Source organism: Coturnix japonica, chromosome 1 (assembly GCF_001577835.2).
Source record: "Coturnix japonica isolate 7356 chromosome 1, Coturnix japonica 2.1, whole genome shotgun sequence".
Lineage (NCBI taxonomy): Eukaryota > Metazoa > Chordata > Aves > Galliformes > Phasianidae > Coturnix > Coturnix japonica.
Window position 1 is genome coordinate 67923610 of NC_029516.1, and position 13310 is coordinate 67936919.

At 39.3% G+C, this 13310-nt stretch overlaps 1 protein-coding gene across 2 annotated transcripts in view; it reads right to left on the minus strand.

Annotated features, from left to right (window-relative positions):
* Positions 1–13310, minus strand: part of VWF (von Willebrand factor) — a 103579-nt gene that overhangs the window by 84399 nt on the left and 5870 nt on the right. Inside the window, exons 1-6 of one of the 2 annotated variants that reach the window (XM_015871484.2) lie at positions 8156–8284; positions 7326–7377; positions 6026–6175; positions 4318–4420; positions 4018–4226; positions 1937–2061 (exon numbers count right to left, since the gene is read on the minus strand). In XM_015871484.2, coding sequence (XP_015726970.1) covers positions 1937–2061; positions 4018–4226; positions 4318–4420; positions 6026–6175; positions 7326–7377 — 639 coding nt within the window. In that variant the 5' untranslated portion in view covers positions 8156–8284. Of the gene's footprint in view, positions 1–1936; positions 2062–4017; positions 4227–4317; positions 4421–6025; positions 6176–7325; positions 7378–8155; positions 8285–13310 lie in introns of those variants that run through there. The other variant, XM_015871491.2, reaches the window with a different exon arrangement.

Genomic DNA, 13310 nt, shown 5'->3' on the forward strand with positions numbered 1-13310 from the left:
CTGGCCACAATGGGCAGCACTAAGATCTCTGCTCAGCCAGCCCTGGCTTCTAGCTGGAGAGCCACCTTCTCCCTAACTCATCAGTTCCTTGATCAAGATTCCTCTAGTTAGTGACTAACTCTGCAACTCGGCGCGGAGACAGAGAAGTTGTACACTCTGAGATCAGAGCAAGCAAATAAAGCAAGCTATTCAGAAGCTCAGTATTCTTTATCAAGCACTAACTTGTCTGGACTTCTGTGTTCATTCTTGTGTAGAGAATAAATCTAGCCAACATTAAGTATTGTGAGCTCACGAACTCATGACAGAGAGAAGATAATTTCATTCAGCTAATATTCTTGTGGGTGAGCGAACTTTGTCCAAGAAAGGAACAATATTTAATGTGATGATTTTAAAAATTAAAATTAATTGCAGTCTACTCCTCACGTTGAATTTCATCTGGCATCTTCACTTTGATTACGGGATTGGATGCACCCTCAGCAAGCTTGCTGCAGATACAAAACTGGGAGAAGTGGAGAAATGGATAATGCAACAAGGTTTTGCTTCCATTCAGTGAGATGTGGACAGGCTAGAGAACTGGGCAGTGAGTAACTGTATGAGGTTCAATGAAGACAAGTATAGGGTCCCACACATGGGGAGAAACCATGTGTATCAGTATGACTTAGGAGTCATTGACCTACTGGAAAGGAGATCTATGGAGAAGGACCTGGGCATCCTGAAGGATGGCAAATTGACCATGAGCCAAGAAGATCAGTGGTATTCTGGGGTACATTAAGAAGAGCATGGCCAGCAAGTCAAGGGATGTTATCCTCCCATTCTGCTCTGCCCTGGGAAGGCCAAATCTGGAGTACTGTGTTCAGTTCTGGGCTACCCAGTTCAAGAAAGACAGGGAACTATTGGAGGGAGTCTAGCAGAAGGCCATAAAGATTATTAGGGTTCTGGAGCATTTCCATTATGAGGGCAGTAAGTCCTGGGACTGTTCAGCCTGGAAAAGACTGATCTGGCAATCATCAGAGTGCATCTGCCTGGCCTGTTAATGGTTTATGAAATAAAAGAATCACAGAATTCATCTGAGCTGCTTTGTGTTTCTTTAACTAGATAGAGCTAGTATCTATACATGTAACTGAAGTCTTCCTCCTGGCAGGAGAAACAGCAGAGTGGCATGAAGCGTGCACAGCTAGAGAGGAAATTATCGCTGTTGGAAAGCCTTACTTAAGCATCTCCCTGCTGTGGTGATGCACAGGGATATCAGCTGCAATGCACAAACACAATTGCTGCTTCTGGTGATGGTGGCAACAGATGTTATTCAACACTTTCCTGCCCACAGAATACTAGAAGGAGTTGCTCACCTAACTCTAAAGACATCCACTATTCACTTTTTCCCAAGTAATGCTTTGACAACAACTCATACTTCAGGATCAAATGAGTTGTTATCTGTTTGGAGCTTGAGTTAGGATTGGGATTTTTTTTTCTCAGAGGATGGAGGGGTGGCAATATATGCCAGATTTGTAAAAATAATTAAGCCAGGTAGGATGCAAACTGCATTTGGTAACAAGGAACCGCCCTTAAGAGTGTTTGGAGCACCCACACCGCAGCATGGCTTGCTGCATTGCTGCCACCTCCAATACATGCCTGACTGCTACACCATATGCTTCCTAAACATGCTCCTACCAGACTAAGCACTGATCCCCCACACTTTGTGGTACTAATTTGCCATGTGGCAGCAAAAGCAGTGCTTTGCATAGTTATTGCAGATCACTATGTACCTCTGAAATCCCAAACAGGCATCTCCTGCACCTGTCCTCCTAACCACTTGCTGATGGAGGAATATGTCTGCTGTGGGATTCAAGAAAATATCTATATTCCTCTGACAAAGAGCAGACAAGCTACTTTCAGGTAGGTGAGGTTGAAAACTTCAATAGTATCTTGTGGCACAAACCTTCTCTGCAACATCAGATGAAACGTTGCACATGCTGCTTGGAGTCTGCACTCTCTTGCACAACATATTTTCACTGCGCAATGCCCAAGAGTTAGCAAAATCGTAGCTGTTTCCAACAAGGGTCCCTGTGAACCAACAAGAGGAGAAACACAGTTTTTCAGGGGATTGAGTAACAAAGGATTATTATTGGCTATTATAAATGCCATAGGCTGGTTAAGGTTGTTTTTCAAATCTGTAGCACTGAAAGAATTTCAATTCCAGATAGCCTGACAGTATGAAAGCCACCTTTCTCAAGCTGGACCTGCACAGTGACAGATTTCTATAACTCATCCCTCTACAGCAGGGCAGAAGGCAGCTCCCAGCATTTCCCACCTCCGTATGAACATGCTGGAAGTTTTTTGCTGGTCAAACATACTCAGCAGAAACCTCGGCACAAATAGACATTTTCATACTATTTTGAAGTTGTCACAAAACAGTAGAGATTAGAAAGGCAAACAAAACGAAGCTGCTCTCATTAACCAGTGGAAGTATTTCTGATCACAGTCAATCATTTTCTTGATTTCTGAATGGAAATGACATTTAAAAGAAACTCAACACACACCATAACTAATCTTGCTTTGGATCTCCTCCTGAATCGGGCTTCTTTGCAGTATTACAAGTAGCTCTTGGCCCAGACATGGCTAGATTTGCACCTGCTTTGTTTAGAAGCCATTCTGAAGGGCTTAATCCAGGCATGTCTAAACTGCAGCCCACACATCACATGCATCCCAGATCAACTCAACACTGCAGCCAGTACTCCCTGCTCTCCCATCACCACTACAGCACCCCACCAAGGGGCCAGGCCTGGCACCAGGCCAATGCAGGGAGGGTGCAGTGCAGAGCTGGCAAATAAATAGTACAGCACTAAGCTTAATTTAATTTGCAAGGAAATTGTGTCTGTATTCTAAGACTACAGTTTGATAAGACATTACATACAGAAACATGCTGTCAAGTTTATTGTGTATCAAGGAATGTTTTATAAAGACAAAATAGCAGAACTGAAAGTCTGTCACATCAACAAAATATTAAAAAAAATAAAATAAAACTTTAATGGAATCTTATAAAAGCTGGTTGATGTGATAACAAATTTGATTGCAAAAAAAGCCCAAAACTGTTTTCTGATAGTGAGTTTGTTAAGCAGTGTATAGAAAGAATGACACATAAAATGTGTCTTGATAAAAAAAAAAAAAAACAACAGATTTTTCTATAATCAGCTTGTCTCACCAAACCATAGCCAAGTAGCTGAAGAAATAGTAAAATCTATTGAAAAAAAAAATTGGAGAGCAAAGCTGCTAATTTCAAATTTTGTGCTTTGGCTGTAGATGAAAGTACCTATGCTACAGATACAGCTCAACTTGCCATTTTCATTAGAGGTACTGATAACAAATATAATATCACTGAAGAAAAGGCTTCTTTGTTGCTGTTGAAAAATACAGCTAAATCTCTTGATTTGTATGAAGCAGAAAAAAAAAATACATTAGAGCAATTTTCTTGGAGTCACCATTTACTTTTTTAGTAGGAAGGAGGCTAAACTGGGGAAAAACGCTAAAAAACTCCACCAAGTAGAAAAAGTCCTTCATGGAATCAAAAGGAAACTTTGTACAAGAATGTGAAGATTAAAAATGGCTCACAGATTTAGCATTTTTGGTGGATTTGACTGCTCATTTAAATGAGTTAAACATGTATCTTCAAGGTGAAAATCACCTTATCTGTGCTATGCCACGGACAATAACAGCATTTGAAATGAAATTTAATCATTTCAAGATGAAGTTATGTAGAATAATTGCATGCATTCTGATACGTTAGCTAAACACAGTCCTGCAAACAGTGAAAAAAAAAAATGCAGGAATGCTTTCCATTTTGATTTAAAAAATAAAAGCTGAGGATAGGTTTCAAGAGTTCTGATTTTTTATTTTTTTTTAATTTATTTGTATATTTGTGACTCCAGTTTCCATCAACATAAATATATTGCTGGTAGATTTTTATGTGAAATGTACAGAGATGCAATCAGATTTTCAACAGGCACATAATCACAGTCTTACCTTCCTGAGTTCTGAAGTCATCTTCAGCAAATTTATTGAAGTTTCCACACAGCCCACAGGTCTTATTGTAGTACTTTTCTTGAAGGAATATCTGAATATTCCCACTGATATCAATCTTCACCTCAAAGCCATAATCGCTGCTGGATATTTTATAATAACCTGCTTCCTTTTCTATAAATATGCCATTGGAAGCAAAAGGTATGGAAACCCTGTGATAAAAAATAAGAATTTCTCAGAATATGACACTAAACATATTGTTTTTTCCTGCTGGAATATTTGCCATTCCAATAGTACTAGTACCTTTTGTCTTCCTGCATTACACTTCCATCCAACAAGAAATGAAGGTTGAAATATTCTCCAAGATAAACAGAGAAACCAGTTTTCTGCCCATCCTTGTAGTTACCTGAAGAAACATGATATAAGCAAATAATGTTAGTTCTGGGACTGAGGAAAGTAACTTGTTTGAACATATTACAGTGCTGGAAACATATTGTCTATTATTTTCAAGAGCCTTGCAAGCAATGATAGGATGAAATAGATAGGGGTAAGTATTGTCAACTCTGAGCTGCCCAGGCTCTAACTCATGCTTTTCCCTTCACTGTCTCTAGTCAGTGAATTCTCCATCCCACCTTGCATACTAGAAGAGTTCCCAAAATTATTCACTTATCCGCTCTGATCCCTGATCTTTTTCTCATCCTAGTTTTTTCACCAAAACAACAAAAACACCCATAGCTCAACAGTAAGCAAAGGGAGTGGAATATACTGAATTGAGGAAAGAACTAGGCTTGCATAACTTTGTTCTTGATAAGTCCTCTATCCATCTCAGTTGGTTTTTAAGAGCTTGATGCCAATATCAGTTGTCCAGCTGAGCAGAGCTACCCCACTCCCAGTTTTTCAAATGCAGAGCACAGACATGGAGACAAAGTTATATTCCAAGACAGAAGCAATTAGGAGAACTGAGACATCCTTTCTCTGCTTTTTCCATTGCCTTGCTCTGACTTTATTGCAGTTACTTGTACAGTGCAGTATCCATTCTAGACAAGAGGTCAGACTACTCTGAGGCAGCCAGTTCTGCCCAGACTGGAATGCTTTACTCAGCAATGTAGATTGTATTTCACAGCCAAATATCCAAAGCAAAACAAACAAACAAACAAACACACAAACAAAAACACCCAAATCCAAGCACTTATGTTGAGAAAAAAAGCAAAAAAACAAATTATACTACACTTATGTTCCTAATATAAAGATCACACTCAGAGGCTTTAAGTTCTAACTAATCACAGAAAACACATCAGTGAATCCATACTTCACATACACTGGTGAATTCTTCAACATACAAGAAGAAAATTGTACAGAGTTGCTTAAGCTGAGGAACAAAATGATTTCTCAGACAGATAGGATGGGTTTACTTCAATTTATTTACAGTTAGCATAAAGTCATTTTAAACTACAACTAATAGAGAAGAGATCTTAGCAAATATAAGAACACCTACCAAAAGAGTTCTGTGAAAATGCAACATAGTGATTTGGTTGTCTTTTGCATGTATTTAAGAATAACACTGCAAAGATTCACTCTACTTCAAAAGCTTTTTGTCCAGCAATATGTGATTTTTCTTAATGTAGTGACTGAGCACACAAATAAATATCAGTTTTATAGTGGATGTGGATCCTATTTCTGTACTCAGCTTAAATAAATAAATAAGTAAAACCACATTCCTCTGGGTAATTCAAAATTAAAAGAAAACTCACTTTCCTTCATTAGAAGAATCAGTTAAGAAAAATCTTTCTTGGCAGCTTAGTGATCTGTATTACTAAAGGATAACAGAAGCCAAAGTGACAAAATTTCCTAACTTCACAAGAAAATTCAAAATTTTTTAATGCGGTAGTTTAGCCTGTCTCACAAAGGGAAACATTATTTTCCTTCTCAGTGACAGAACTCAGCACAGGGTAATGTCACACACCTTAGATATTCCACAAATGTTACTATTGTATATCTTGTTCAGACTCACCCAAGAGTGTGAAGGAGCGTTTGTGACAGTCACCAGCAAGGAGGTAGTTGCAGTCCCCAGAAAAACTGTAGAAAGATCCATCAAAGGTTTTGATGTGATCATTCCCAAAAAGGCTGCAGCGGGAAACTGATGACTCCTGAAGCAAAGAACCTGAGGATCCCAAATATCAAAACACAATATAACTTGCAAAGTAAAACAAACATTCAATAATTTAAGAATTTATCTGCTGATGTATATATATAGATATATATATACATACATATATCTGTCCTAGACTTTTACATCTAGCTTCTAGGTAGACTGCATATGTGATATGACAGCCCATATGATCAGGAATAGATTTTGGGTTTTTTTAATTACATACATCAGTGAAAATACTTTTTCTTTGTATTTCAACTAACCTAAATGTTGAATAGCTAATTTTAGCGCTTTAAAGAATGTCATGCACTTGTATGCTTGTGCCTCAGTAGTAATAGTGAAGCCTGCTATTATGGGAAGCCAGACTTCACTGATTATAGCCTCAGTGACCCTACACAATATTTGTTTAATGTTGAAGAACCAAAAAGAACAACCTTACTGATGTCTCCAGTATCAGAACATTGCCTGATCAATGACTGCAGGATTAGATGTGCAGAAGAAACAATGAAAATACAGTATATGACAGCTGCTCTGAAAGTAACGCCTCCTATCTCACTATGTTGGCCTGCAACATCAGAAGCAGATTCCCAACAGGAATCCATTAAATTTTGTGACCCTGTGACTGACAGCAGCAGATGGGCAGTTTAACAGCATAGTGACTGACATGGAAGTGTGTATGAAGCAGAGGCATGGAACTGAATTCTTCCACAAGGAAAAAAATAAAAAAATAATTTTAAAAAAAATTGTACACATTAACATTTATCAAAGCTTGCTCAACATTGATGGAGACCAAACAGTGGACATTAGCACGTGAGGATGTGGATGATGAGTTGCAACAATGGTAGCAGTAATTTGAAAGAAAAGCCGCATTTCAGACAATCACGTAGTCTGCTTTTTCCCCCTCCAAGCACGATGCAAAGGCTCTTATTTATTACAAGCCAAAACGCAGGGCTAATGGTGGTGACTATGTTGAAAAGGATAGCTGACAAATTAGCCAAAGAGATAATATTATAATAATATAATATTTCCATACCATATAACAACATGCAGAAGTTATGAAAGGTATGTAAAGCATCCGATCTTTCCTTTTTTTTTTTTTTGCACTACTTTCAGAACAACCTATGTAGTTTCAAGGAATCTGGAAATAAAAATGTTTTCCTACCTGTTCCTACAGTGCCCAGCAGTAGCTCTGTCAACACTGCCAAGAGGAGCATCTATCAAAAATCAAAAGTCATTAGAATATTTCTAGCCGGGGGTGCGTAGTCTGTTTCATGACAACCCAACTTTTGTTTTGTTTTGTTTTGTTTTGTAAAGTTATTTTTGAGGATCTACACCATTTCAGAAAGTTTTAATTTAATTTATGTAGACTTTCACAGTAACTCAGTTATCCATCCATCCATGCCTCTTAAAATAAGTAATTAGAAGATAAAAACTTATTAGTTTCCATTTTCACTCATTGCTGCAAGAATAATTTCCACAATAAATTCAGCCTAACATACACATATATTCTGTTTTACACAAGTTTGCATGCATGATTTCAGCTTGCAGGTACACACCTCTTATTAATGTAAATTATGCATGTCCAGCTCACAGTCACATAAATAAAAGTACAGCTTGCCTTATTTGTAATGGAAAGGAAACAGTGTTATAAACACCAGTCATATAACAGTGCAAATGCCAGTCTGACACAATTCTGAAAGATAGGTAAGAACTGGCAACTACATGGGAATGACTGCAAAGTAATAGGAAACAATAAGCAAATAATAATAAACAATATCACATTAGATTTTTAGCCCCTCAATTTTATAAAGGGGGGAAAAGATAGGATACAAGATAAAAAAGCTTCACTGTCCCGGTCAGTTCTAAGCTGCCTGATTGAAGTTTTCACCTGCAGAGCAGGCACTACTAACAAATCTAGATATAATCAACAGGAACTGCCAGTATATAGTCCTCTATAATTTTCATTTCTAGTTAAACTGGTAATAAACATACCTTCTTCTACATGAAACTCCACTTATGCATGAAAAAGAAGCTCCTTCTGTTGCTGCCTTTAGCTTAAACTGCCACTGTTCCCTCAGAAGAGGGAACTGAAGTGACTTTAGGGTGAAATTTCTTGTTTTTGTACAAGTCAGGAACTCTTTATTCAGTTAAAAGGAAAGATAAATACAAAACGTCACATCCGTCTGATTCTTAAAACAATAGTTCAAAAATTTCTATTGTGTAAATCATGTAGTACTTAAATGCCAGAAAATTACAATGGGGGGAAGTAGTACTAAAAACTTACATGATAGATAAGTCTTTGAAATATATTTTTCATGTGTATAAGTGACAAATAGCACACTTGTTTGAAGAACTGTTGTTAAAGAGAATAGGATGCTCTATGACTCAAAGACTATAGTGTCACATAGCATTTTTTTCCAGTAAATACCTGCTTTAAAGGTTGGGGGGAAATATATATATTTTATATATAAATATATAATTATTTATATATAATTATATAAATATAATAATTATTATTATTATATAAATAAAGCAGCTTGTAGTGATATGATTTTGTTCTCTTATCAAAAACACATATGAAACAGGTACAAATGTTACACTCTTTTAGATCAACACATTGAGTCCTTGAATTTGCATGTATAGAGATGCATCCTGACAAAATGTAATAAAAAGTTAATTATGCACATAAGTGTCAACAGAGTTAAGCACAAGCTTTGTGGGCAAATATACACCGAGCAAGAAGCTCAGAGCAAATGGTACTTTATTTTACTCTCAGTGTCCCACGCTGCATAGTTTACAATAACTACTGGCAATAACAAAGGGATTAGCAGGCAACATGTTTCCCTGTAAATCACACCCTGCCAGAGAATCAGCTCCTTCCTTCAAACACAAATAAACAAAGAAGAAATGAAAACACACTTTTTAGGTGTTCCAGGGTTCTCAGGTGTCTTATCAGTAATTATGAAAAAGATAATCCCTTATTAGTCACAATGTGCAGTTCTTAAAAGAAGTATAGCATAAAAAAATAATTATAGAAAAGCTAACAACAAAATAAAAACCATCACGATACTTCATGCTATATTTATTCCTTTTTCCAAACAATTTTCCCTTTTGTTTCTTCAGGCAACTAGGCTGATTCTTGCAAAATAGCAATGAGTTATTTAAATATGCTATTTAAGTAAAACCTTAAGCCAATTTAGACTATGAGTCTGCTCTGGCTGAAGAGTTAGAAGTCTCATTAAGCCATATTTTTCTCTTGTAAAAAACTTTTCCTGGCATTTCTACATTAAAATGCCATATAGCATTAAACAGGGGGAAAAAAAAAAAAAGAAAAAAAGAAAAAAGAAATACAGAGAAATTATGCCTTCCCATGTGACAAACCACAGAAAAACATTCAGAAATGAATGTTCTTGTAGAGGTTTTTTCAGTCAGATGCTTCCACCTTTTCTCCAGTAGCAGTAAAGTTTGTCCCAAACACATTTATGACAATAATAACACAATGGAAAACACAACACGCAACAACAGCAGAGCTGCAGGATCCCACACTGCAGTGAGTGAGGATTCACTAAAACGCAACAGCCACAGGCGCATTAAAAAAAAAAAAAAAAAAAAAAAAAAAAAAGAGGGAAAGAGGGAGAGAAACTGCTTATCTGCTTATCTTCAGAAGGCCTCAGGTACACAAGGACCTCCAGAGAGATACCATACCCTCATCTCCACTGCCAACCCTTAAAAGAAGGCTGGGAATGGGTGGGTCCTGGCTCCACCCCCTTCTGGTCATTCAAGTGCATTATTTCGTGCACTTAGGCTCTCCTGGGCTGGCCCTGACTTCCTAACAGGTGTTCAATCACTGTTTAAAGCTGTGATTTAGCATTTCCACTACACTAACGCAAGGACATACCTAAAAGAATTTGAGGTCCCTATGGAACATCTAAGAAAGTGTCCCGTGTGCACAGAAACTTGGTAACCACTGCAGTCATGGCTCAGAGATATCCTTCCATTTGGGGTTCCTGGCAATTCTGGTCACTTTCATTAAGTACCAGGAAAGGTTAAAAACTCTTCCCCTGTTTTCTTCCTGAAATGCTCCTCTGCAAAGAAGAAAAATCTATGAGAAAAAGGGGCTTCAATGTACTTTCAGGCCAGTGATGCCCAATTCCTTTGCCTGACACAGTTTATGATACACATGTTGGGAAGTTCACAAGATAAAAAAATGCTTTCCCTTGTAAGTATGTGTCATCTCTGGTAGCAAGCTTGTAGGATTCCCAATTTCAGACTAGGAGGCAAAGGAGAACATTGCAGATCCCAACTAAAGGCACAGCACTGCAAGGGGTTATCTTTTAGGTCTCCTGCGCATGACCTAGTCATCTTTACAATGAAGGACTGGTGGGAGATGTGAAGGCTGGGGACTGACTTGGGCAGAATGACCATGAAATGGTAGAATTCTCTGTTCTTTGAGATGTCGATAGGGTGACTACCAAAACTGCTATCTTAAACTTCAAGAGGGTGGACTTTGACCTGTTTAGGATACTCGTTGCAGGGGTCTCTTGGGAGTCACTCCTTAAATGTAAAGGGGTCCACGAAGCCTGGATGCTCCACAAGATGGAATCTTAAAGGCACGAGATCAGGCTGTCCCTGAATGCCATAAGGTGAGCCATAGGGGAAGAAGACCAGTGCAGATGAACTGGGAAAAACTATTGAGACTCAGGAAGAAAAAGAGAATCTCCGTCCTCTGGAAGAAGGGGCTGGGTACTTGGGGAGATTACAAGGAAGTTGCTAAGGTGTGCAGGGAGGAAGTTAGGAAGACAAAAGCCCAACATGAACTCAGATTGGCCACTGCAGTAAAAGAGAATAAGAAATCCTTTTACAAATATATCACTGGTAGGAGAAGAACCAAGGAAAATGTCTGTCCTTTACTTGATGCCGTGGGGAATGTGACCATTGAGGACAAGGAGAAGACTGAGGTCCTCAACACCATCTTCACACTTAAAGCTCTCCCAATGAACCCCACTAGCTTTTCCCCAAGGACCCTTCTCCCTCTTTGAGAAAGGCAAACCCCATCCAGTGCCCACAAACTCAGTGCCATGTAGGCTAATTGGCTGTCAAAAAATCCAAAGTTCTGGTGACAGCACCAGCCACAAATCCATGTATTTAAAGAAGAGATCCTCTGGTTTAGAAGTGATCCTGTGGTTTGGTACCATGTCCTTACCCAGTATAGAAGGCAGGAAAGAAAAGATGATCTGCACATTCAGTTCCTTTAGCCATCATCCCAAGGCCCTGAAATCCCTTTTGATAGCCCTTGACCCACATGTAGCTGCTTCATCTCTCCCTATATGGAAAAGCAGTAAGGGACTGTGGTCTGTCAGCCATACCAGGCTAGGTAGTTTCCTGGAGATGTCCCTCACCTGCATGTTGGGAAGACAGAAGACTCCTCTAAGAGGGTCTGCTCAGCACAACATTATCTTAACAATCTTTTTTTGTTAGACTAAGTCACATGTTTCTTGTTCTGATATGCTGATTTACTCCAGTACAAGACAGAGCATGTAACTCATTGTAGGGGCAATTAAGTTGAAGAAATATTCACTGCTAACAGGGAACAATTGTCACCATTATATGATCAACAAATCTGTCTTAGGCACATTTCCCCCCCCGCCCCCCATGATCCTTTCATTTCTGCAGCCATCTACTATAAACAGAGGGGGAGGGGGAGAGAGGGAGAGGGAGGGGGAAAGGGAGAGGGAGAGGGCAAAAAATGTTGCCTCTACCTCCTGTTTTTTATTCCTGTATTTTATACCTGTGCAATAGCCTCAATAGGTAAGTCCACCTCTTGGTCTCTAGCCCACTTAAACATTGCATCTCTTCCTTGATGGCCCAAGGTCTCAGGAGCCCACTGAGCTAGAAATAATTCATCCTTGTGTTGCCAGTCTGAGTCTAGTTGAGCCACCTCAATTTGAGCATTTGATCTACCTGTTGGTTATTTTGTTGTTCTTCAGTAGCCTGACTCTTGGGCACATGAGCATCTACATGACACACCCTCACAGCCGTATTCTCAATTTGCACAGCAATATTTTTCTACAGTTTAGCAGCCCAAGTAGACTTACTCCTTTGTTGGCCAGTTGTTTTGATCCCACTGCTGTAACCACTCCCATAAGGCAATTGCCACCATCTGAGAGTCAGTATAAAGCATTGGCCACCTTCTCTCATTCAGCAGCATCTAAGGCCAGCTGGACTGCCTTTACCCCTTCAAATTGGCTTGATTCTCCTTTCCATTCAGTGGCCTCTGCAACTTGTTATGTAGGGCTCCACATAGCAGCTTTCCATTCTTGTTGATTCCCCACAGTACAACACGATCCCTTAGCGAACAGGGCATATTTATTTTTGTTTCCTGGTAATTCATTGAGTAGTGACTAGAGACTACCTGTTTCATAACCTTCCTGGGCACCAAGGTGAGACCGACAGATCTGTAGCTACCAGAATCATCTTTCTGGCCCTTTCTGAAGATGGGTGTCACATTTGCCAGTCTCCAGTCCACCAGGACATACTCGGTTAGCCAGGACTGTTACAGGATGATGATGGAGCGTGGCTTGGCAACCACATCCACCAACTCCCTCAGCCCTCTAGGGTGCAGTCCATCTGGCCCGTGGACTTGTGAGCATCCAACTTTTGGAGCAGGTCCAAAACCACCTTATCATAGATTATGCAGGGCCTATTCTGTCCACCATCCCTATCTTCCAGTGCAAGCGGTTACGTGCCAAGGAAGCAACTAGTCTTACTATTAAAGACTGAGGTAAAGAAGGCACTAAGTACTCCAGTCTTATCCTGATCCTTGGTCACCATGTTCCCCTCTGCATCCAACAAGGGATGGAGATTCCCCCTAGCCCTCCTCTTACTGTTCATGTATTTATAGAAATATTCAGTGATGTCTTTCACCTTAGTGGCCAAGTTCAGTTCTAGCTGTGCTTTGGTCTTTCTAATTTTCTCCCTGCACAGCTTCATTACATATTTGTAATCCTCATAAGTAGCTTGCCCATTCTTCCAAATACCATAAACTTTCCTGTTGTCCCGGACTTCCAGCTGAAGGTCTCAGTCAGATTGGTCTCCTTCCCCATCAGCTCGTTTTTTGTGATATGGTGACGGTCAGCTCCTGTCCCTC